The sequence below is a fragment of the Diabrotica undecimpunctata genome, chromosome 9 (genome assembly GCF_040954645.1).
Source record: "Diabrotica undecimpunctata isolate CICGRU chromosome 9, icDiaUnde3, whole genome shotgun sequence".
In the NCBI taxonomy this organism is placed as follows: Eukaryota; Metazoa; Arthropoda; class Insecta; order Coleoptera; family Chrysomelidae; genus Diabrotica; species Diabrotica undecimpunctata.
The window spans coordinates 23,398,020-23,425,488 of NC_092811.1; the positions used below are offsets into that span (position 1 = coordinate 23,398,020).

Here is a 27,469-nt window from a genome sequence, read left to right on the forward strand (position 1 = left end):
ACTCCTATTAAACAATCTATGCCACAGTATCTCTCATCATACCTGAATAATATCGATCTTTCAGCCAAAACTCCAATATTAATATCACTTAAACCCCTGAATAAATTGATAGCTGATTTTAATCTCTTAACTAATTATGATAAGTATCAGACAAATCCACAATTTCCAAGACAAAACTTTAAAGAATTAATTGCTAACAACAGATTTGACCTAATTTTATACACAGATATTTCTTAGAGTCCTATAGCTGTTGGATGTGCTGTAACTCCAAACACAGATTTAATAATATTTTGTAATCTTCCACTCTTCTGCTGCATACATACTGCTGAATTATTCTCTATTCTCCAAGCTACAAACTTACTATCACCAGAATATAAAAAAATAGCAATATGTACAGACTCTTTAGCGTCTATCTAATCTCTCAAAAGTATGCACACGGTACATCCTTTGGTTTAAGCTATTCAAAACTCTTTCGATAGTTTAATCTTAATGGGAGTATCCATAACCATGATCTGAATTCCGTCTCATGTAGGAATCTCTGGTGACGAACTAGCCAACCTCTTTGCAAAACAAGCCACGTCTTCTAATATGGAGACTAAAAACATACAACTACATACAGATTAACAGTCGTATTTTAAAAATATCATCCAAATGTCTTGATTTAAAAGAAAGGTTCTCAGAATAATATTTGGCCCTCAAAGAGATAAATTCAGGGAATTGGAGAAGACACCGCAATGCTGAATTGGTGACTCTATATGGAACTGAAAACATAGTTAGACATATCAAGTCAAACCGAATAAGATGGGCAAGTCACGTGGTACGATCAGAGGATGACAGAGTGTTAAAGACAGTGTTTTTTAAAAGACTAGATGGTGGAAGATCAGTAGGCCGACCGAGAAAAAGATGGAAGGATGATGTTGAAGCCGATTTATCTAGAATTGGGTACAACAATGGGAAATGGAAGCGCAAGATCGTAGAGCATGGAGGGCGATAGTGGATGCGGCGAAGACTCACCCGAGTTATAAAGCCAGTGAAGAAGAAGAAGAAGAAAAATTGTCTTGGTAAGATCACTGGAATAAAATCATTTCCAGGCTTGATAATATCCATTCCAGCATTAAAAAGCTTGAGCTTCCTTCCATGACACGAAAAAACAAAATCTTAATTCGCCGACTTAGAATCGGCCATACAAAACTAACATCACATTTAATGACTTTGCAAGAGTTACCTACATGTACACACTGTGGTAATATTCTAGCTTTTAAACATATTATTATAGACTGTCCCCACTTTAACAACAAAAGATAAAAGAATCTTTTGAGTCGAAACCTACAAAATATTCTCAGATCGCCAGATTAATTCAATTTCAATTAATTTCATCTATGAAACCAGATTTAAACAGGAAATTTAGATTAAAAAATTTCATCATTTAACTTATTTTTTATTGCTTGATCAATAATAGATAAATTAGAATGTTTAAAATTTTAGGTAGAAGTCTATCACGAGCTTCAGCTTCAGCTTCACATCCATCCCTACCTTCGCCTCCACAACAATACACTTTATATTACTTTGGACATAAACATAAGGTAATCATTTTCTGGTGGACTAAGTTGTTGAAACGAGCTTCCAAAATTCTAGTATTTAAAATATTACCCGATCTGTGTATATAATAGTACAGGGAAAATGAAAAGATTTTGCGTAAAAAAAGGGTATGCATATTTTATTGGAACACAAAGAAATTAAATAGGAGCAATCAACATTGATAGTCTTTAGATTCTTATGATTTATTTACTGTTTTTTTTTTGGCACAAAATCTGGAAGATTTCTAGACACTAATATACAAGATAGTTGATAATGTAAAATATTATAGTCTAGGGGTAAAAGGGGATGTCGTTACCGATTAAGGTCGATAAGATTTAACAACCGATTTTTATGTATTTTGATCTAATGAACCATAATCCTCAACATGGTAATCCGAATTTTAGGGCAGGCAATTCAATTGTTTAAATACTTATAACCAATAAATTCTTCTTCTCTTCTTAGAGTGCCATATCCCTACGGAACGTCGGCGACTACCATGCTTATAATATTTTTATACTGATCTCGGTCTTGCGCTACGTGTAGCAATTGGTCCGCTGTCAAACCTGTCCACTGCCGCAAATTCCTCAACCAAGAGAGTTTCTTCCGTCCTATCCATTTCTTTCCTTCGATTTTACCGTTGAGAATTAGCCGAAGGAACTCATATCTTGGTCCTCTGATTATATGTCCAAGATATTCTAGTTTACGCCTCTTAATAATATTTAATAGAGTTCGTTGATGTCCCATTCTTCGAAGAACTTCTTCGTTTCTAGTTCTGCTAGTCCATGGAATTTTTAGTATCCTTCGATACAACCACATCTCAAACGCCTCGATTTTATTCATGATATCAGCGTTTAAAGTCCAAGTTTCACATCCATACAAAAGTACAGACCACACGTAACATCTTGTAAACTTTTCACGGATTTCCAAATTTAATGAGTTATTGGATAATAGAGGCTTGAATTTTTGAAATGAGTTTCTTGCCTGTTCAATTCTACATCGAATTTCGAAGGATTGATCTAGATTTTGAGTAATCCAACATCCAAGGTATTTGAATCTCTGAACTCTCTGCAGCGGTTGTTGGTTTAATATCAGTTGGGTTGCGCCGATATCCACTTTACTGCTCACCATGTATTTAGTTTTATCGATATTTATCGACAGTCCCCAATTTGTGCATTCCATGTCAACTCTATTGATTAGCTCCTGCAGATCGTCGATGTTTTCAGCTAGAATCACAGTGTCGTCGGCGTACCGTATATTGTTAATTATTTCTCCTCCTATGATAATTCCTTTTTGATCTTTTAAAGCTTCCCTAAATAGATTCTCAGAATACACGTTAAAGAGGGTGGGAGATAGTATACAGCCTTGTCTTACGCCTCGTTCAATACTGATTGGCTTTGATTCTCTGTTGTTGGTATTAATAATGGCTGATTGGTTCCAGTAAAGTTTGGCAATAAGTTTGATGTCTTTCTCATCTAGTTGGATGCTCTGCAAGGCGGTAATTAGTCTGGTATGCTGAACGCGATTAAATGCCTTTTCAAAATCAATGAAGCACATATATATGGGTTTTCTTACCTCCCAACATCGTTGAAGGAGTGTTTGCATAGAAAATAGTGCTTCTCTAGTTCCAAGGCATCTCCGGAACCCGAACTGCTCTTATTTCTTTGCACTTGTTGTTAATTCGGTTTAGAAGAATATGCAACAGTATTTTAAGGGCATGGCTCATTAAACTAATGAGTCTACAATCGCTACATTTCTTAACGTTTGGTTTCTTAGGTAGAGGAATAAAGATCGATTTTAGCCAGTCCGATGGAATTTCACTGGTATCATATATTTGATTGAAAAGTACAGTGAGTTCTTAAATTAAATAACCAATAAATTAATAAAGGCAAATATCATCATCATTATTCTAACTTTACAACCTTGCGTGGGTCCTAGCCTCCTCAAGAATTTCTCTCCAGTCGTCCTTATCCATCGCCTTCAAGCACGTATTCCCATATTTCTCATGTCCTTATCGATGTTATAAGAAACCTTGTTCTGGGTCTTTCACTTCTTCTTTGACCAATGGGTCTATTAAGGAGCGTTTTTCTAGCTGTGTTATTTTGTTCCATCTGCATTTTTACGTCATGTTTTACGATATCAGGTTCATGGTATATTCAATAAAGTTCGAAGTTATATCGTCTTCTCCACACTTCATTGTCGTTCACTGCTCTATAGATTCGCCTTAGTACTTTTCTTTCCAAAAAAAAATGTTTTCATTACTTTTTGTTAGAGTCTAAGTCTCAGAACCATTATGTTAGGACTGGGCTTAGGCTATTATTGTTTTGTAGAGTTTTATTTTTGTATTTCCCGATATAACTGTGTATTTAAGGAGGAGATTAAGCACAAAATAGCATCTGTTGACTGTGAAAATACTGCGGTTTATCTCTGTGGTAGTATTATTTTTAGTGTTAACGAGCGCTGCCAGGTATACAAATTCGTTGACTGCTTCGATGACGTCGGTTTTCTATAACAAGTAGTCGTAGTATTTGTGGTTCTGTGCTTATTTTCATATACTTCGTTTTGTTGGTGTTTATTATTAAACCTAATTTTGTAACTGATATTTTTAATGCGCCTCTCGTACAGCATTTTACGTTCTCCCGACAATGTTAATATTATCAACATAGACAAGGATTTGAACTGATTTTTTTTTATTAAGTAAACCGCGTCAACCATGAAAGGTTATTGGCCGGGAAGAGTTGTACATAAAATCAGATGTTTGCTTATAACAACTAATTACAATTGAGAACTTAAGTCTATTTTTCTATTAGATTGTACAATTTAGTTAGTTTTAGAAACTTTATCACATTTACTAGAGTTCAGAGCACTTTTCAAATCACTTGGTAAATCGCTTTGAAGTCGTTCCAGGTGATAGAGTGGACAACTAACAATAATGTGTTCGATTGTCAAAAATCTTTCTATAATATCACCTCTTTTATCTGCAGATAGACATCCCCATGTTGTACTATGTGCATTAAAGTCTCCTACTGTTATTCTGGGTTTTGGAATTTGTTCGAAATTAAGATTTCGAGTTGTTTGGCAGTGAGTTCGCTATCTGATGGAATATATTCAATGCATATAGAATATGTGTTGAAGATTTTATTTTAACTGCTACAACCTCTAATTCTGATTGTATAGGGATTTCCTCTGATTCCAAATGTGAATTAACTTAAATGAATACGCCGCCACTAGCTTTACCAGCGTCTCTAATTTTATTTTTTATTTATTAAAAAGTATTTTAATTTAATTTTTTTAAAAAAATTAAAAGTATTTTTTATTTATTGTAAAATTTGTCTCTTGTAAGCAGATAACTTGTGGATGTGTTTCTTTAATTAAAACCTGTAGCATTTCCATGTGTGTAAATACGGAGTGAATGTTCCACTGAATAATAGCCATTTTGTTAACTTTTTGTTTTTTTTTATTTATCGTTGGAAGGAGTATTTTCCTGTGATAATGCGTCAGTATGTTCATCCTGAATGCTAAAATCTTGGTTTATTTTACTAAGTAGTTTTTTCTTGATTCTTGTAATTATAGATTTAATTGCTCTTTCGTTCAACACGGGATATATTTCAGTTAGCATATGTCCCAACGACTAGCATTCTTAGCATTCTAAGAATGCTAGTAGTTGGGTGTAATTTAGTAGATATGGTGGTGATGCATCCTGGATAAATTGTTTGGCTGGTTGCAATAACAACTCAATATTAGTATTTTAGTTTATGTTTACGTTTAGTTTAGTCAATATAGTTTCTAAAGTGGATTTGTCTAATTAGATAATTTATTTTCTTCTTTTTAATTTGCACTGGTTTTGGTTGTGTGAATTCTGTTGATATAGTTTCTGTAGGAGTGGAGCAAGTTGGGGATGACACTTCCGAGTAAGATCGTTTATTATCGTATTATATGCGTAATTTGATTTTGTTCGGAGCTAGTGGGTGGTATTTGTGAAAGAAAATTTTCCTCCGTTTAGGGCTTTTAAGTATTTTGTAGATAAGAGGGATTTGAGGTACAGTCCGAGGAAACGTGACCAGCTTGGTGGCATTTGTAACAAGTTAGTTTATCAGAAAGAAAAATTCGGTACGAAATATTTTCAAAATCAATTAGAACGGAGTGGAATACAGTAAAATTGTCTGTAGGTGCAAAGTAAACTTGTCTTCAGAAACTAAGTACATGGCTGTATTGCGGGTCTTGTATTCCAGCTCTAAGGAACGAAATCGGAGACATTAATTTAACACTAGAAAGTCGGGCTTAGCATACTTACCTAGAAAGCCCGAAGGGATCATTTTGGCCCCAAGTTCCTAAATCAATAAAAACCAAGTTTAGAATTAACTATTTATTTGGGAATAAACAAAAAATAAACATAAACAGTTTTAAGAAATTATATAAACTCTTGACGATAGAATTTGATTTAACTTTTTAGTTTCATTTTAAACATTTGGAACACCATACAGTTTGCAGTTTTTGGCATTTGCCACACATTGCCTTGTTACAGCCGTGGCACTCATTGGAAGTATGATTTCGTTTACAAAACATTTTTAACTGACATTTTTTTCTTTTTTGGCTAGTAACAGTGCTGGTGGTTGGTAAATCCGGTGGTGCTGGGTATAGTACCAGATTTCGGGAGGCAAGGTATGAAGCCCGTAATTCTTCACACAGTTAAAGAATAAACTTATACGACGACTGATTTTACTTCCAGTAACTTCTTTATAAATAATTTATGCATTTATTTCTTCTAAGTCAAGAATGTTATAAAACACGTGCATTGGCCATCGTCTTGAAGCAACTTTTGTAGTATAAAGACGCGCCATTTGGTCCACTACATCAACCCCGTATTTTGTTGTATTATAAAAACTTACTGTTTGAGGAAGTTTTTTTCCATTGACAGCAACATCCACTGATTTATGTAATGAGCTCAACAAAAGCACATTTTTGTGACTCTTTCCTTGGTGTGCAGTAAGTGTTATCTTTTCGTCGCTTTGGAATATATGGGTAACATATAATTCTCCATTTTTACTCTTTACGCTTAGAGGAACTTCCTTTCTGTTGCGATTCAAAGTACCCACAAGACTTGTTGATTTTTTTTGCAATGCCTTGGCCAATTTTACCGATGTAAAGTAGTTATCTGTCGTAACATTTTTGCCCTTTCCCAGTTGATTTTCCATTAACCGCAAAACAACATGTTCACCAACACTTGTATCTTTCTTGCGTAGATGATCAGTGCCAGTATAAGGGTAACCATTTACAATATATTTTGATTTCACGCATGTCAAAAGCCAAAATTTTATGCCAAACTTATCCGGCTTATTTGATATGTACTGTGTGAACGGGCACCTGGCTTTAGAAGGCAGTAGTTGTTCGTCCACAGTAAGGTTTATTCCCGGTTTGTAACATGCACCACTATTTTCTATAAATCCATTCCAAACCGTAGAGGCTAGAGCAAATTTGTCGGTTTTCAATCGTTCAGATCTCGTTTGCTTTATGTCAAATGAAATATTTTATAATATCCTTGAATCTGTCTCGTGGCATAGTTTGCCTAAAAAACTGAGGACCCCATACTGTTGACCACAAGCTGATGGTTGGGAAATTTTTGGCGCCATAGACTCCTCTTGCGTACATAATAGCAAGGGCAGCCTCCAGTTCTTCCAAAGTTATAGTCCATGTGTCATTTTGTAAACATCGATGTGCTTCTGCAATAGTGCATTCTTTTATGTGACGTAACATGCTGTCGTTGATTATTAGATGCCAAGCATTTACCACACAATTGTTCCTCACGTTCCTTTTTGCATACGACGTAGGACCAGATTCCTCTCGATAAATGTTGTGCTGAGCGCGGCGTCCTGTAATGAGCAAACATTCAATGAATATGAAGATACTAAAAATCATAATCTTACCATGTGCTAATCCAGAATCAATTACTTTCCACGTTGTTTCGTCTTTCGATTGTTCGGTGTCTCCGATTGAAATAGTTTTTCCTTGTTGACCTCTTTTTCTCTTGTGACTTGGCTTAGATGCACTTGGATTCACGATAAAATTAGCTGAGTGCTGTTGAGTTGTAGGAGCAGTGTTTACATAAATTGGTGAGTCTTGTACAATAAAACTTTCTAACTGCTCTGAAGCATCAGAGTCACTTGAATCATTATTTTGTGGTGGTACGTATTGTTCATCGTCTGACTCATTATTTTCTGTAAATTCAGATTCACTTCCCGAAACATGTTCTTGTATTTTTCGTATTTCTTCAAGAAGTTCAAGCTCTGATAGTCCACGACGAGACATCTTTACAGTCGTCTTGAATTTTCACAATTGAACAAATGTTTCAATATTCTAGAAACGAGAGTCAGCAGAATCTAATAAACCGCTCAATAAACAAAATACTTTCAAGGAACAAACAGTATGTAACAAAATACCTTCTAGGAATAAACGTACATAAACATAATTTTATCTATCTGACAGAAAGTTAAAAGAATTCGTCAAATTTCCGAGAAAACAATAATAATTAATACAGGGTCAGTTTGGCCCCTTCAGACGTCTGTGGTAAGTTTGTTAGAAAATCCATTTAATAAATTTAGTAAACAATATTTTTTTGCGTTACATTAGACTTTGTATCAAAATATTAAGTCATAAAATATGAAATTATAATTGTGTCAAATAAAAGAACTACAATAACTTCAAATCGCAACAGGGGCCAAATTGGCCCCTCCGACTTTCTAGCGTTAAAACCAAGATTAATTAAAGACTGTTCGATTATGTAATGGGGTATAGATGGACATACGTTGGATAAAACTAATCTATTAGCTGGTGTAATTAGTTTAAGTGCTTTGATTGTATGTTCTCCAATTTTAATTCATTATGTTGACTTAGAAAATTATCTTCGACCTGTATGCTTTAAAGGTAGATGCATATTCTTCCGTTTGACATTTTGGATGAGAACAGTACATTTTTTTAGATGAATTATACTTCCTACTGCAATGGTGTACTCTTCTGTTCTTATTTCATCTACTGCCGGTAAAATTAGGGCCTGGTTTTTTGTTGGGAATTGTGTTAATGGTCGTTGCTTAGTGATGGTAGAATAAGTAATGTTTTGCTGATCGGGATTAATTGATGGACCCCTGTAGTCAGAAGTACCACCTGTCATTTTGTAAAACTTAATCTTCTATCTTTTTTAAATTTAAATTGAACTTTCATTTCAATAATTTTTTATTTCTGTAGGTCCGACTCTGTTTATTTAAAAGTAAATAGTCGATCTAGCAATTAGCAAGATAATGCCAAGAGTTGAAACTAGTTTTTTTAATAATTAATAAAATTAATATTTAAATGGGAATAAGCCACAATTAAAGGTTAAAGTACGTTTATTGACGTTTCAATTTCCACTTCGGAAATCGTTCTCAAAATACAAACATTACTAAATTAAACAAATTTTGTTTTTTTTTTGTTACTTGGTGAATTATTAAATTAATTAATAATTACGAAATATAAATAATGTTCTTCGTATGTATATAAAAACAAAGTTTGTAATCAAACTACTGCCAATTTGGAAACTGTACTTACAGCTATTAACAGACCACTGTACACTGCTTCTATACATTTCGGTTTATTATTTAAATTTACACTGTTTCTTCTCAAAAACTGTAAAAGTTGTGGAGCTCAAAGTATTTCGACTTGTCTACCTGAAATTTCTCTGGCAACTTGCACTGATTTAATCTGTATAGAACCAATGGTTGTGATTTGTGACTTTTTCCAGAGCCAGATTGAACAGTATTCAGGAGAGAGGGTCTCCCTGGCGTAGCGTTATTTATTTTAAAAGGTTCAGACAGTTCTCCGTGAATTCGTGCTCTAAATTCAACTTTTTTAAGAGCTGTAATCCCATTATGTCAACTTAACTAACTAACTAACTATGTTAATTAACTATGTTATTAACTATGTTAATTCAACTTTTTTAAGAGTTAGTTTTGTTAAATTTACCAACTGATTTGGTATTCCTAGCTCTTTCATTGCTGTGAACATTCGTCTTCTATTCACAGAATCGTTGGCTGCCTGCTTTTATAGTCTATAAATATGTGATAAATATAAATGCCATACTCCAGTGTTTTTTTTTTAAATTTGTTTCAGGGTTGCAATCTGATGAATTGTCGACTTACCACCTCTGAAACGAGCCTGGTATTTTCCTACTATCCGTTCTGTATATGGTGCCATACGGTGACAAAGTACTGTGGAAAATATTTTACACGCTTCATTTAGAAGCGTAAGTCCTCTGTGGTTAGTGCATTCAAAGATATCTTTTTTTTGTGTATGGTGCAAAGTATTCCAATATTACAATCATTGGGGAGGGCTTTCTGTGTCCATATTTCTTTTATAAGTTGCTGTAATCCCATTATGTTATCGTGGCTACCTTCTTTGTGTAGTTCTGCTGGAAGATTATCTATTTCAGGTGATTTGTTTCTGGTTTTTTAACTGCATCTTTAACTTCAAGAATCGTTTGGTGGTTCCACTTCCCTCTCGTCTATAATAAAGATATACCCTTTTTTAAATCATGGTTTGTTTCTTAAAAAAAAACAAACCAAATAAACTTAAAATTAAAACTAGTTTATTAGAATCCGAGACGTTGCAGAATTATTAAAAAATAACAAATTATCGACTATAATATCAGACATATTTGCTTGTAACTCTGCTTTTACATAACTTAAAAGTATATAATGTACCTAACTTTAAAGCTGTGATTATAAGCTTTAAAATAAATTTTGAAAATTTAAATTTTAATAATTTTTGACCTTATAAAGTTTAAAGTATACAAATATAGGTATAAAAAACAATCGAATTTATTTAAAACGATTTTTCGGTGGTATAAGATAAAAAAAATAGTATCATGCTATTAAGGGCTATAGTACAATGAAAAAGAAACATTTTGAGCTGTATTGAATTTATTTTGATGCCGTTTTTGCAAAAAAATAGAGTAATATGAAATTGATCCAGCTGATGGGCTTAACTCGCACTTGTCGGTAGCATGAACGCAACTCTACTCGCATTTTGTAATATTAACATTTCTTTCAAAAAAACTTCTACGTGTCTCGTAAATTTTACAGTGTTCATTAATTGTTCCTAGAATAATAATTCACATACTATTTAATACTTTTAATTGTTTTTTATGCGTTGATTAAGGAATAGTCGGCTATTGGTGCGCACCTAAGGTTAATTCAGGATATTGGATAAACTTAAAACATTTCAGTTTCCAACTTTTTAGAAGATATAGATATTTCAAGGGCTTAGCTATATTGGTGGGGACCACATTTAATGAACGGTTAAAGATTAGAATAGGGAGAGGCGGAATTTCCAGAAGTAACGCGCGAAACTACCCGACCGTCGGTTAATGGCGCGCATATGTCGGATAACTGTGCCCAATAATACACCTTAAAAGTGACCTTCGAAAATGTGGTTTATTGGATATACATATTAAATGTACAAACAGATATACGGAAAAAGAAAATAAACCAACTTAAAGATATAATAAAAAAAATATCTAAGCACCGCAGAAATCACAAATATATTTTTCTGAACTATCCTTTACTGTAAAAATGGCATGAGTCTATTGACAACATATCGAACACTTGTACCATACCTCGTCTTTTTGCTGCCATCACCACATAATACACAGAAGTCATTTTCATCTGACACGAGATCGTCCAACTCATTATCATCGCACAGTTTATTTTCTGAAACATCTTCGGAGCTGTTGTCTTTAGAAATTATCCTTTTTGTACCTTTTTTTAATTTCGTGTTTTTTTTGCCCCTTTGTCCATTTTGACGCTTGTTTAAACAATATTGTCTATCTTTTCTGTTTTCAATTTCTATCTTAAGTTTTTTTCTGTTAATATCTGAGAGTTTCGTTTTGTCTTTGGGGTGGTTTAAGAAGCGAACTTAGATTTTCCAATATGCTGCTGCTGGACGTACGTGGAACTGCAGCTTCATTATTTTTTGTATTAGAGACTTGAGTTTGGTTGTCGCTAGAAGAGGTGGGCGGATGCAAATCATCATTAACTACAACAGGTAAATGATAAGTTGCGGCTAAAAAGTCATCATCTGTGAATTTATCTATTTGGAGAGGCAAAATGCCAGCTGCCTGAAAGCCTGATTGTGCTTTTTGCATTGTAGCAGTATGCACGTATGCTTCATTGGGGATGCCACAATAACCAAAAAAAAGTTGTATTCAATGATTGGAGGTTGTGTAAAGTGTGAGGTGGTACTGTTAACCCTTATCCAGGCAACACATTTTACTTACGTAACTGGGCAACTCGGGCTCGTTGGGCCCACCACTGTTCTTATGTACTATTCATATTTACCCATATATTTCAAATATTCTTTCTTAATTTTTTATTAAAGTTAAATTTAAATTGTCTAGATTAAAAAAAAGGTGCTACTATAGTATTCGGTGTACCTCGAGTGTGCGATCTACCTGAAGTATTTGCACAAAATAATGAAATGCAAGAAAACTTTTGTAGAAAAAATATTTATTCACAAATAACAAACATTTGGAGCCAAATAAAGACCTAATTAATAAATAAATAAACAATCTTTTCAAAATGAATAAAACGCATAAGTCAGAAGAATATTATTTTAAATCATGAATGTGTTGCTTGTGTGAGTCCATTTCAAAAGGTAAAAGAAATAATAAATTAGACTTACTCACAATCAATTTAATTTAACTAATCAGACGACCGGTTTCACTTTCTACAATATGCAAAGCATCTTCAGGTCACGATACAAAGTTAAGTTAAATAAATGCTGAAAATAATAAACCCATATTAGGGTGTTGTCTAATAAAGATAAAATAAAGATAGATGATATAAATTATATAAATTACAGTAATTATGCCAATATTACATGTTTGTGGTTTTTCAAAATGAATAAGATGTTGCAGACAAGGTAAGACCCACAAATTGGTAAAATAGTCTATTAAACTGTAATGAATTAATAAATAAACAAATAAATAAAACATTACTTACATGCCGGTACTCTATTAATTGATGGTTGAAAGAACATGGTTCAAACTATCTTGTATTGTTGATTGGAGAACTCAAGTCAACTTGTTGACTAGTTGACTAGGCGACTCTGTAGAGTCGCCTATTGTGACTCTGTAGAGTCGCAATATTTTCAGTTATCTATCCCCAGGACTTTTTTGGCTTCTTTAATTGTACACTTCACTATTTCGTTTACAATTTTTTGGTCCAGAAACAAACAAAAACAATCAACAGAATCATCTACACTTTGACCAGGGCTATCATCACTTTGTGCACTTTGCTTTTTATTTCGACCACAACTGTCGGTTGTGGTTGACTCTTTCAGTTAATTCTATCTTTAGTTTCGAAAATTACACAATTTAGGAATTTGTAGCTACAAATTTTTCTTTATTGTCACTCAATACTACTTGCTGATCATCCTCTTCACTTGCTTCCGAAAGATAATCTTCAATTTCAAAGTTACTTTTAATGTCACCTACTTCAGAAGATTCTTCCTCATTGGGATCCCATAAATTATTAGCAATATCTTACAGTTCTGCAGCTGATAATGATTTTCGAGACATTTTATTGGCACTATCTACTTTTACTGTAATTCAATATAATTTTAGGAGCTTAGTTGTCGACACTAACATCGATATCAAACGACTGATAGCAGATGCATTATTTATTTCAAAATATATATAGGTACAATATTATTACATTCCAACAATGATTATCAGTTTTTAAAATTCATTTAGAATAGATATAACACCTATTGTAAGCATCTCTTTGATGTTCACATCAAAGAGATGTTTACATTGTTAGTTACACGTTTAGACTTTAATATTGCATTTCCGGAATCCTAAAAATCGTTTAGATAATCCACAAAAACATTACCTGACTGCCAGATTAACAATATGTAGACTTAAGGTATAAATACAAATAGGGTTGATGGGCCCGTGTTGCCCCTTTAAGTGACAAAATTCTATCGACGCAATAATTTTAAAAATGGTAATAAATATTTTGAATACCTCATGATTATGTTGAAGGAAACATACATCTAAACAAATTCAGTAATGCATAAAATTAAAAAAAAAATGTTTAGCAGTTTATGATAAAAGAATTGGTGTCTCGGGTTTTTGGACCCACCTTGCCCAGATAAGGGTTTAAATAGAATAGAAATTCCCCAGAGTCTCCATAGTAATTAAATATAGGAAAAGAAACGTAACTGGAGTAGTTATCTATAATCAAAATCGCTGGATCAACTTACGGTTTTACGGTACTTTTAAAATGCCGAAGCCATTTATAAAGAGCTTTGGTGCTTCAGATGCTTTTAAAACAAGAATAAATAGATTTCGATAAATCGTTTTCTATTAATGCGTCTATTGTTCTAACCTTTCGAAAGATAAACGTTGGTGGAATGTAACAGTTGCTTGGTGTGTTGAAGCAGCAAATAAATGTGAGTGTTCTCCTTTTTTCACTGGATGTTTTCCCGTCAAACTGTTTGATTCCCTTAGGTCCCAAATTTTTGGCAAGGTTTTTATACGGTGGTAATTCCGCTCGTTAAAAATTTTGGTAAAAAATTCACCAGATCTAAAAACATTAATAAATCTAGTCAGTGAAGCAAGTTGTCGAAGAGCTCTTAACATTTCAAAGACTTAATGGATGGCAGTTAAAAAGATCAATATAGGTCAAGGTCTACTTTCTCTTTATGGAGATGAGATAGAACGTGTAAATCATTTTAAATGGCTTGGCATTTGATTACTTGTTAAATGTGGTAGCCAACGTTCAGTAATGGACATGGTATTGAGAGAAGAAGTGACTTTCCCATACTTTTTTTTCTTTTTGTTTAAAAAAAAATGCATTAATCACTTTTATATAATATATGTTACTAGTTTTCTTTTATGTAGCACTATTTTTTATTATTTTCAGCTAACTTGGCTGCAAGCAATGCAACATTGCAAATTACTTAATATGGATTTAGTTGCTATTGAATCGAAGGCAGAAAACGATTTCCTCAACGATTTTCTGAACAAATATTGTAAGTGATATTGTTTATAAATACTAAATATACATAATTCATATTAAGAATCGTACAAGAAGTCTTATAAGTCATATTTTACAAATATGCACTTTAATGTTTTCCACAAGTAAACTAAATTCCAGCTATCTGGCTGGATACCATGTATCACAAAAATTTTATTTAAAAATTCCTTTATTAAAGGTTATCCCAGATTTAGCCATACGGCTCTCACTCCCTCTAAGGGGAAAATTCACTCATCCCAGATACCTACGGTATCAAAAGGATTGAGCTCTGGTGGGACTCTTTCCGTGTTATCGAGCCCTAGGTGACTTGGTATGCTGGAGTATCTCCCAAAAATTTTCGTACACATCTGGATGTTGAGAGAAGTACAGCTTTCTGCATGGTCTTGTAGAGATGTTCATTCAGACCTAGCTTTCTTATGTTTTCTAGGAGGTTCTTCGGAATAACTCCAGTAGTAGAGAGAATAATAGGAATAATAGGAATAATAGGAATTATTAAAGGTTTATTATTATTATTATTATTATTATTATCCAGATTTAGCCATACGGCTCACACTCCCTTTAAGGGGAAAATTCACTCATCCCAGATACCTACGGTATCAAAAGGATTGAGCTCTGGTGGGACTCTTTCCATGTTATCGAGTCCTAGGTGACTTGGTATGTCGGTGTATCTCCCAAAAATTTTCGTACGCATCTGGACGTCGAAAGTAACACAGCTTTCTGCATAATCTTATATAGATGTTCATTTAGACCCAGCTTTTTTATGTTTTCTAGGAGGCTCTTCGGGATGACTCCAGTTATTATTATTATTATTATTATTATTATTATACCTTTTATAAAGAAATTTTTTAATAAATTTTTTTTATGTTTTCCTTAGTAAGTAGTTGCTAAGATGCGTCTGTAGATGTTTGTTGTCAATACTCTTCTTATATTCAATACAGTGTTCAATGATTTCTTTTTAACTAATTGAAAATATTAATAAGTCCAATTACTTCTTCGTAGGAGCAGCAGTACTTTCTTTTCTGCTTAAGTACTGTCAAGTACTGGGCAACAATACATTAGCTTATAGGGCAATCCTTGCAGTAGGAATCCTGGCCTATACAAAAATTAAAGCGGGTGTGTTGTAACCCTGCACTTTGGTTGCATTGGTGGTAGGTTGGCTTAATCCTAAAGGACATAACGCTGATAGCAAATTTTTTCGATCCATAGAAATGACGGCATTTCCTGAGGTAAAATGTTTCAGAAGCAAAGGGAGCTTGCGTTCTGATTGCCGGGTAATAATTGTTTCAGGGGAACATCATTATAGGGTAAAATAATTAGGATAGATACTTAAAATCTCGAGAGTGTGAGACCCTTGTGTGTAACAGGTGCAACTCTTCTAACACTCATCATCATCATCATCACGTAGCGCTACAACCCTGGGTGGGTCTTGGCTGACTGTACAACTTTTTTCCAATTTGTTCGGTCTTCCATCAACCAAATCATTCGGATCAAATGGAATGGTTATTTTCCGGAGATCTACTTGGATGTTATCTCTCCATCGCATTCTGGGACGTCCGAGTGGTCTTTTGCCTGTGGGAATCTCCTCCCATACCAGTTTTACAAGTCTCTCGGTATGCAGTCTGTGCATGTGGCCTGCCCATCTTAGTCGCTGTGATTTAATTTCTTGGACAATATCGGGGTCATTGTAGAGTGCTTTTAATTCGATATTGGTTCTGATCTTATACTGGTTTGTGGTAATGTCATGGTGAGGTCCGAATATTTTTCTAAGTATTTTTCGTTCAAAGCGTCTGAGCTTCTCTTCGTTTTCTTTGATCATGGTCCACCTTTCACATCCGTATGTTATTACAGCTCTGACGATGGATTTATAGATTTTTATCTTTGAACTTCTTGTCAGATTTGATGATTTCATGAGCTTATCCAGTGCGAATAGACAGCGGTTTGCAGATTGGATTCTGTCTTTTATTTCTTCAGTCACATCGTTGTAAGCTGTGATTACGGCTTCCAGATACATAAAAACTCTTCTAACACTCTCGTGAGTAAATGTCTAGTTAGAAAGACACTGTAATCCTGTAACTGTTATATAACAACCAGTCTATAATAACCAATTTTCCTATTCTCTTCTCCCTTTTACAACGATGTGCAGAAAGGAAGAAACTTTTAGCTGTACTTTTAGCCATTAACCACTGATGCACCATGATATTGTTGATTTTTTCACCAAATAATATATCCACTATAACACGTCTCGCTCCACGCGTTTGTCTGGCTAGCGTTACCACTCATCTCACCGCTCTCTTAATTAGTCATTATTTCTGCTGATTGCTCTCTAAGGTACTGTGCACAGAAAGTTTAGATTTTTACTATTTAAGTGTAGTGAACCTGAAAACAAGATTTTGGACTTTTGAGGGCTTTTAATAATTACCATAATAATTACACCTTTACATCTTTTTCATCGTCTGTTTTGCCTTGCAATTTATAGAAGGCACAGATCAAAGCAAAAATCTGAAGTTTGCTTTCGTCAAATAAGAAATCTTAGAATTTCTACTTTGATGTTTTAATTACCATATTATCTACACTAATTGACCCATTAGGGTAACTAGTCCTTTGCGTAACTCGAGTTATAGCCTGTTGTATCCTATTTCTGACAACTTACCTGTAACATACCATTTTTTAAATGTCTTTAGCCAGGTAAATATCCAGATCAAATAGCCAGATCAATTATCTTCTTTCATTGTTTATTCACTGAAATTAATTTGTCTTCTCTAACTATGTATCAATCATATTCCATAACATGCTCACCTCTTTTTTTTTGTGATAACCCTTTGCACCCCTTTTTCCTAAATGGCAGCTGGGAGACAAGTACGGCAACACCACAAATTTGAGATATTTTTAAAATATCTAGATGTTTTTACCTTTTTTAAATTCGTCATTCTCTAAATTCCTTTACTCTTTTAAATTATTCAAAAATGTTTTGAGATATTGAATTATTACAGTTATATTAATTTTTTATTTTCCAGTGAATAATAGACTTGACTACTGGTTTTGGACATCAGGAACTACATTGTCTCACAACAAATGGGCCTGGTTGTCAACGGGACGTCCCATTGTTTATTCTAACTGGGAAGAAACTCAACCTGATAATGCTAATGGCATCGAACATGTTATCCAACTTAAATACGGACCGAAATATGGAAGAAAGCTTTTATGGAACGACATCAATCAAGATAACCTCCTCCATGTCCTTTGTGAGGTTAGAGTTTCAAAATCGGAAGCAGATCTAGTTCATCAAGTTTGCAATTCTTCAGAATCTTTAAGTGTATTAAGACCATTATACACATATTATTAAATAGTTTATAACATTTTTGAGGACTGTTTGATAATGTGTTTGAAATAAAGTGCTATAAATGTTTGGTGTGGTATTTTCTTTATTTACACATCAAGTGAAATGTGAATAGGTTATACAGTACGTTATGTTTTGCATTAGATATTTCCAACTACATAAAGCGCTAAAATCGACAAAATTGCCTCGTACAACCTAATTGTAATTCTCCGATCCCCTCCGAGACCTTAGACTCCTAGATAGATAACGAGAAAACGAAAGTCATTTAGTAACACATAACAACACAAGAGATATACGTCTCCATCCGTCGATTTTTGTTTTGCTTTCGTATACCCGGTTTATTTCTTATAATATAAACTGGATAAAAATACACTGACTATTATAAAGCGGTGCATTTGTATTGGTTTTTAGTAAGTTGAACAATTTTTTGTGGTTGAATTAAAAATAAAAGCGCATTTCTTTAAAAAGATAACTAAAAAATATACTCTTATTAAAGATAAAAAATAATTAATAATAAAATAGGAAATAATTCATTATGCCCTACAGAGATGATTCAAATATTAGACCTTTTACAACTTAACTATATCCCAATCTGTCATAAAAACTTCTGCGGACAGATGTAAGAGTTTCTGCTATAACAGAATTGGAAACTTTTCTTATTCGGTTTTTTATTTCATCCAAATTTTTGAGCTCTAGTCTCAGGATGACCGTCGATGATGCTTTTTAAATGTCCCAAAAAAAAAGTCAATGGGTGTAAGATCTGGATATCGCGCAGGCCACTTAAAGTGTTGTTTAAGTACTCCCTAATTATTTGAGTATGTTCAGTAAACTGAACAGTCGCCTTGATGGAACTAAAAACTCAGATTTACATCAAGAAGATTGAGAATAGCGGGAAGAACATGATTTTGTAACAAATCGAGGTATATTCTACTGTTCAAGTTGATTCACTATTAACTTTTTGAGGACGTTGTTCGGTAAACAACACTTCTGTGCTTGTTTTCCCGCGCCCAATACCTCGTAATGGAAGAATTGTGTCTCCCGACTAATTAAACAGAAGGTTCATCAGTAAATAAAATGTTTTTAATAAAATCGAGTTCATTATTAGCCTTCGTTATTAGAGTTTCACAAAACTCCATTCTTTGAAAGTAGTCGTCTGCATAAAGCTGCTGCGTTTTGAATATTTAAAATTCTTGTAACCATTCTTTTTAAATACTTTCGCTACAGTAACATTGCTAACATCTAACTCTCTAGCAATGCTTCTACTTAAACCTGTTGAATTTACCTTGATTGTTGCACCAATTTGTGCATCCCTCTTTTCTCAACTTTTTCTGGTGACACTTCTTGAGTGCCACAAAATTTTTAACAACATTATGAACTGACTGTACGCAAGGAATTGGTCTCCCCTCAAAAAAGACAGAAAATAAATCTACACACTGTTGTTCAACATTACCACCCTAAAACCATTTTATTATTTGAACCGTGAAAAGTCAACGACGCTCAGTGTTACCATTTACAGTGTGTATATCTAATTTAAAACTTACTGTATCAATACAGTCTATTATATTTTTATTAATGTGTTTTTCTCCTATTTGGTTTGACCATTTCCCTGAAATGAAAGAAATAAACATTATATTTACAACTATATTTGATAGCAACAAAAATAATAAAACACTGACCAAAATGCTTTATATTCCTAACAAAAAAAATGGTAGTAAGTAAAAATATGAATATAAATAATATTAAAATAAGGAACAGTATATGCCTAATGTCACAAAAAGAAGTAATGTACAAAGATATATTTTGAAATTTGATTATATCAGTGGTTATTTAAAATGTTTCTGGAATTTATTAGATGAAATGAATAAATATTGATCCTTTAGAACATGTAATATATGTTCAGTGATCACTCACTTCCAAAATGATGATTATATATAATTATTAATAAATAAGACAAAAAATACATATACATCTATATAGAAAATGTTATCGACAGGTATTCTTGAACTAGTTATCCGTACATGTATTATCAATTTCAAAAATTATCAAATTTTGGTCAATAGTTTCTCTGATCATAAAACACTTCGGCTTATGGTTGGCTAAGATAAAGCTGCAATGGTACTTACAGAATACGATCGTCCCCACCCAATCCTCGCAGACGTGTACGAACTCATCACTGTATACTGTATAGCCCCCCATAAAATTATTAGACCCTCTGAGATATAGTAAACTGATCGCCGGCATCACTTGGAGATAGGTAATTTCATCACCGCAGATGGGTAAACTTATCACCAGCATTGTTGCTCCAAGGCTCTGATTTCTAATACGGAAGATTGCCTGTTACCTGTTACACTTGTCGTTTATATGGTAATTTATTAAATTCAAAAATTATTTTAAGTAAATTGCTTTAAAATAGTTGGAAAAGCACGAATAAAAGGATTCGCATGGATTTGTGGTGAATGTATATGGCTAGACTGGGATGCCCAAACAGTTAGAGGGAAGAGACTTATTATGTAGTTCTCTACCATATAATCGGCCATTTTCATAAATGAAGGCAAGTTAGGGATATCCTCATAAAATGGTTGACAGAACAATCGCCGACTCGTTCTGGTTCCAAAAATGACAAGCCAAATAAGTGGTGCAGTTACTTGTCGTTGGATTCTCCCCTCTTGTAAGTGGTTCCCAAACCAAGTTTTTGGATTTTGCGAAACCAACTTTGAGTCAAGTGAAATAAACACCCAAAGTCTTAATAGACTTAAAACGACACCAACTTCTTTGGGGCAACGAATTATTTGAGTAAAGACCGTGACGTAGATTTCTATGCGATTGCCGAAAAGAACACAGAACGTTAGAGACATGTAATATGCTATGAATGGTAAATAATTGCAAAAAAAATTTTAAAGCATATTGAAATATCTCTGCTTTTGCCAAGTAATGTAAAATTTTAAAATTTAAGTAATTTTAAAATTTAAAAAAAATAGACAAAAAATAGCTTACAACAAAATATTTCATAACATAAAACAAAATAACATACATAAATTTGAAAATCTGAAAATGAAAGCTTATAACTCTATCACTTTTAAAGAAAAATGGTTTAAAAATTTAACGAACATTGAATTCCCTTATAATGTAAGAAAGATACTCGCATTAGGTCCAAAATTCTGTTTATTACCAACACTTAAAGATTTTAAAATTTCAAATATACTGGCTGATATCGAAAGTACAATAACTAGATTTTCTGAAAATAAAAATAACTTAGTCAGAGCTCAATGCACTAACATCATAACCAACTATTTACACAAAAATAAAAATAATAATCATTTTTTAAATAGTTTATATCATGAATGTAAAAAATTTATCAAAGAACACCCTGAGATATACATCGTGAGAAGTGATAAAGGAAATGTGACTGTTGCAATGTACAAAGATGATTACTATAATAAAAGTTATGAACTTTTAAATGATCCTAAATATTATAAAAAATTACAAAACAATCCCAAAAGTACCTTGCAACAGAAAGCTAACAAAATAGTTACCGAATTGAAAAATAAAAAAATGATCACTAAAGAAGAAGCCTCAACTCTCACTATATATAACTCTGTCACACCACGCTTTTATGCACAACCAAAAGTACATAAACCTAACTTAACAATGAGACCAATTGTATCTTCAATTAATTCACCAAACAGTAAATTAGAAAAATTTTTGAATGATATTCTTACAAGGTCATATAACTTAGATAATAGTTTCTCTATACAAGATTCCTTTGAACTAAGTAATTTTATCAATAACTATCAACTACCAAATAATTATATAATAGTAAGCTTTGACGTTATATCTTTATTTACTAATTTACCACTACATATTATTAATGATAGTATAAACAGACATTGGGATGAAATCAAAATAAATTGCAAAATTAACAAAAAAACGTTCTTAAGCACTTTAGAATTCATTTTTGATTCTAATGTATTGATTTTTGATAATGCATTCTATAAACAAAGTTTTGGCACACCTATGGGCTCAAGTATATCGTGTATATTATGTAATTATGTACTAGACGATTTAATAAGAGATACTTTAAATAAGTTGCCTTTCCATATCCCATTTATCAAACGATTTGTGGATGACTTAATACTTACTTTACCTGCAGACAAAATAAATAAAACTTTACAAACTTTTAATAATTATAGTGAACATTTACAATTTACATGTGAAACAGAGATAGAAAATAGCATCCCATATCTTGACATAAAAATCAAACGTAATGCACAAAATGTATTAAGCACTGAATGGTACAGAAAACCTATATTTAGTAACAGATTTATTAATAATCATTCACAACATCTACCTCATATAAAAATAAATTTGTTATTGGCTTTAAAAAACAGAATAGTCAAATTATCACACATCAATAACATCAACAAAGGGTTATTAGAACTTAAAGACATTTTATTAGAGAATTCATACCCAATTAAAATAATTAACAAATTTTTATTTAACAATCCTAATAATAGAATGATTGACATGAATCAAACAAGAGAAGCAAATGAACAAATCGTGCAATCTCAATTTACTTTCACATCACTACCTTACATACCAACATTAACACCTAAACTAACTAAAGTCTTTGCTAACTATTCTGATATTAAAATTGCACTTAAAAATGTTAAAACATTAGCATCATTGTATACAAAAACTAAATCACCTATTAGTATTATGGAAAGTTCAAATGTAGTTTATATAATACCATGCAAAAATTGTGATAAGTCATACATCGAACACATCTAGAAATCTAATAGGCAGACTAACATTACATAAAAGTGACCTTAGAAATAATAAAAATACGTGTGCATTAATAGATCATGCAATTAATAAAAATCATTCATTTAATTTCAATGAAACTAATATATTAAGACGTGAAAACCAATTAAATAAAAGAGAATTCTTAGAAATGGTATGCATAAATAAATATCAATGCGTTAATAAAAAAACTGATATTGATAAACTAAGCAATATCTATAATTACATTCTATCTTACGAAAATTAATACTATAATTTTCTAATATTAGATTTTCTGACTATAAATACTATAATTTCAAAAAATTTAAATATTCATATTTGGCGCCACTTTGTACGTAACCATAATAACAATCAAAAGCTAGTTATCAATAACAAAAAATATAATAAACAGAAACAAGTGTCTTTCTGACATAAATCAAACATCAACATAATCAATGTCATAATGAATTTCTACAAATTTAAATAAAATTAAAGTATTGTACTTCATAACTATATAATTTTATTAAGTTAAGTTTTAATGTTTTGTAAATTTGAAAATTTAATGGATTAACCTCATGTTGTAAGTTTTTATACTAGTTTTATACAATGCTATTTAATTATAATTTCATTGTATTTACTGATACCATATTTTAGCATATCCTGAAGAAGCAAATAAATTTTGCGAAAGCTTGATAAAGAACAAAGAGTTTCACTTTCCTGCCCTATTAATGACTGCAACCTCATAATAAAACTTTATTTTATATATATATATATATATATATATATATATATATATATATATATATATATATATATATATATATATATATATATATATATATATATATATATATATATATATATATATATATATATAGAATATGTAATAATTAAAAAAATGTACCACAACTGAGAATAGTATTTTAAATACAAATTTTTCTCAAATATCGTTCTCGTCGGTCCATCAACTACTAAAAACTAACCACCATAAACAAAAATACTAAAAATAAATGAAAAACTTTCATACTAGCTCAACCAAACTATACACAAAATTCAATAAAAGCTTTTTGCAGCCGTCGGGAATGAGTACAACACATTACGATATGTTATTTTCTGTTCATTTCGCGGCAGCTGTTCTTTATGTGACCCCTGTTCATGAAATTTCGCCAAAATATAACCATCTCTGAGATGTTTAATTGAAAAAGTATTACTCTCAAACTGTTATGTATTAATGAAGAATTTTGATGCACGATAATGAATAGACCGGCTCAAATGGCTTTTAATATGGCCTTGACTTTAAAGTATATGAAGTGGTTAACGTATATGTTGCTCTTCTCAGCAGTTCCAAATGAAAATAATAAATGCATTATTTAATAATACACCTTGCTAGTCATAATTTTATAGTCCAGTTACTATAATTATTGTATTTAAAATAGTAAATAGATTGACAAATATAGAATATACATATACTGTGTGTCAGCTAAATAGAATAAAGTAGCTAATAAATAAATGAGGGAGTATTCGAAAAAACTGTCAAACACGTAGATTAGTATTTATAGTTGCGCATTTTTTTCCATAAAAACTTTTTATACGGGGTGTATCAGATAATGGTGGCCAATACCAACTTACTTATTTTTTTGAATACAATGTCCTATACCTATCTTTGACTGTTTCGGAAATATTAAGTAAAATGCTAAAATTCACATTTAGAAAAGAAAATTATCTATTTGCCGAAAGTCGCTACAACATATTCAAAAACTTCTGCATAATACAAATCTAAACAATAATGTCAATGCAGGAGATGTTCAAAATGCTCCTCACGAACGTCTTGGTAACACCCTAATCGTGAATTGAAATTTCTTCTAACGTTACTCAACATCTCAGGTGTGATCGATCTAATCGCAAGCGTTATTAGTCTTCGTAAGTCAGTGGGTTTAGTTTTGTATACAATAATTTTCACATATGCCCATAAAAAAAGTCTAATAGCGTCAAATCGGGGGATCGTGGTGGCCATTCCCTCGATCCTCGCCTCCCTATCCACCGATTTGGAAATATTTGGTTGAGGTACTGCCGGACATTGATTTGATAGTGGGGTGGTGCTCCATCTTGTTAAACCATCATATTCTCTGGAACTTGTGGGTTTCCTGGATCAGATTATTTTGGAGCTGTGCTAAATAATTGTTGCCATTCAAATTGCCATCTATGAAAAAGGGACCTATGATCTGATCTTCAATAATTCCTGCCCACACGTTAACCTTCTTAAGGTATTGAGTAATGCCTTCTCTCATCCAGTGAGGATTTTTCCTGGACCAATAGCGGCAATTTTGCCGATTAGCATTACCGTGAAGAGTAAAGGTGCACTCATCAGAAAACGAAACATCCACAAGGAAACTAAGTTCCTGTTGCTTCCTAAATCAGTTGCTTTAATAAAGTCCTCGTAGACATACCGTCTCAGGACTTGCAACTTAATGTAGAGTCATATGTCGCCATGTTACCAATCCAACGGTAACTTTACCATCTTAATTGTAAATTAGACATAATGTAAACTAAATTTCATTTAATAATTTTTAAAGGGTTTTTACCCACATATTTAGTGGCTACATCCATGTATTAACTAGACACTGATGATGGAATACTTATTCCGAAAACGTTTTGTCAATTTAACATAGCCCAACTGGGTTTTTTATATACCTTTTTATAAAGGATTTTATTCAAAAAAATTTTTAAAACGAAACATGTGCTAATTGGATCACATTGCTGTCTAACATTGCCATCATTTGTTTACAAAAATACGTTCTCCTGTCAACATCATCTTCCATGAGCTCCTGTGTGTATAATTTTATAGGGATGCATTTTGTTTTCTTGTAATATTCGAACAACCGATGAATACCTAGTTATTATCGAGTACTCGGGCTGCTTTTCGAACAGATGTATGTGGGTGTTCCTCAAACTCAAGCATAGCAGCCAATTTGGTATCCCCACTTATTGCATTTTCAGCTTATTTTTTTACCTTCCCAACATGGCCCAGCTCGTGGAATTGCTTCTCTATTTTACTAATTATCCCTTGAGATATGTGCGACAAATCAGAAAATGCTTCGTACAATAAACGGGCTACTTCCATTTGCGTTCGTGTCTTATCTCCATAGACAATCATCTGTATAATTGTAATTTTGTGCATTTCTGGTAAAAGAACCAGTTTTTAGCACTGACAACTACTTCTGTCATGGAACAATAAAACATTGGCGTTTTAAACCAAAGTAAACAATTTTTTGTTTTTGTTTAACATATCAATAAAAAATAATGTCTAAATAGTTTTTGCTTAGTTTACCATTACCAAGACCTAAATGGGCAAGAAGTATTAAGACAGTGGTAGCGACTTTCGACTAATTTTCTTTAAAATTAATCTTCTAAATGTGTATTTTTGCATTTCACTAAATTTTTCGAAACAGTCGAAGATAAAGCTAAAAATGAAATATAATACAGGGTGTTCTATTTAAAATAAGCAAGTTGTTATTGGTCACTGTTATCTGATACACCCCGTATAAAAAGTTTTATGGAAAAAAAATGAGCAACTATAAATAATAATCGACGTGTTCGACCATTTTTTCGAATATTCCCTCATTTATTTATTTTCTAATTTATTTCATTTGGCTGACACACAGTGTATATATTTACATTTGACCAAGTAGGGGAAAGGGGGGTAAGATGATGAATCGGGTATGATGACAAATTCTCGATATTTTCCCAGCGTACAAAACTCTGGCAACACTATCTTCAGTCAGGACCAAACACATGTTTCAATGTTTCTCGTCCTTAACTACAATACATTAGCGGCCAGAGTGTAGTATGATACAAGTATTATTGGTACCAATATTGTGTTGTGTAGTGCTAACAATATTATTGCTTTCGAAAATAAGGTTTTAAAGGTTTTTGGTAAGTATTGGTTAATTATTGTATTTTTTCTTAAACTAATACACTTTACAAATAAATAACTTACAAAAATTATTTCTTATAAATAATAAATTTGACTTTATGATTTTTAGAAATGATGACAGTTGTAGGTAAGTTGACGAGTTATTCGTCGTCTTAACCGAATTAACTTAAATTAACAGTAAGTCACAACTATTTTCAATTTCAGATTTAAATATGGGCAAAATATATAAAAAAAAAGACCGACAGACAATCTTAGTCGAAAGAAAATATAAGAGCAATGACTAAAGTAACTGATCAACAGTTAAGTGGTAACGCAGCCTCAAAAGCATATATGATAACCCAGAACCTCGGCTTCCAAAGTTTGCGATATTGACTTAATAATTTTTACAAATTCGTATAATCCACACTTCTCGTCTAAATTTTAATACCACGACCAATAGATAATCCACATCATAAAAGAAATCTGTTAGATTATATGGTCGTAAATAGAGATCCAAAAATATTATCGACAGAATAACGACATATCCTAGTGCAAATATCGATTTATAACACAATACTCTTATAGCTAACAATAAAGTCAAGCTTTAAAACATTTCAAAAAGCTTTAAAACACCAAAAGTGAAGAAGATAACAAAAACAAATAGAGGAAGATCTATGTAGTCAGCTTAGAAAAATAATACATGAAAACAATGGTGTAGAAATACGAAAAATATTTAAAAATAATATCTCACCAATACTAAATAAATGTACTACAGAGTATTAAAGACAAAAAAACAAC

General features: G+C 32.4%; 1 protein-coding gene across 1 annotated transcript in view; it reads left to right on the top strand.

Moving 5' to 3' along the window:
• Window positions 1–18,048, top strand: part of LOC140451455 (C-type lectin mosGCTL-7-like) — a 30,158-nt gene extending 12,110 nt beyond the window's left edge. Inside the window, exons 2-4 of the mRNA XM_072545268.1 lie at window positions 1,486–1,583; window positions 14,529–14,637; window positions 17,657–18,048. Coding sequence (XP_072401369.1) covers window positions 1,486–1,583; window positions 14,529–14,637; window positions 17,657–17,985 — 536 coding nt within the window. The 3' untranslated portion in view covers window positions 17,986–18,048. The remainder of the gene's footprint in view (window positions 1–1,485; window positions 1,584–14,528; window positions 14,638–17,656) is intronic.
• The last annotated feature ends 9,421 nt before the right edge of the window (window positions 18,049–27,469 follow it).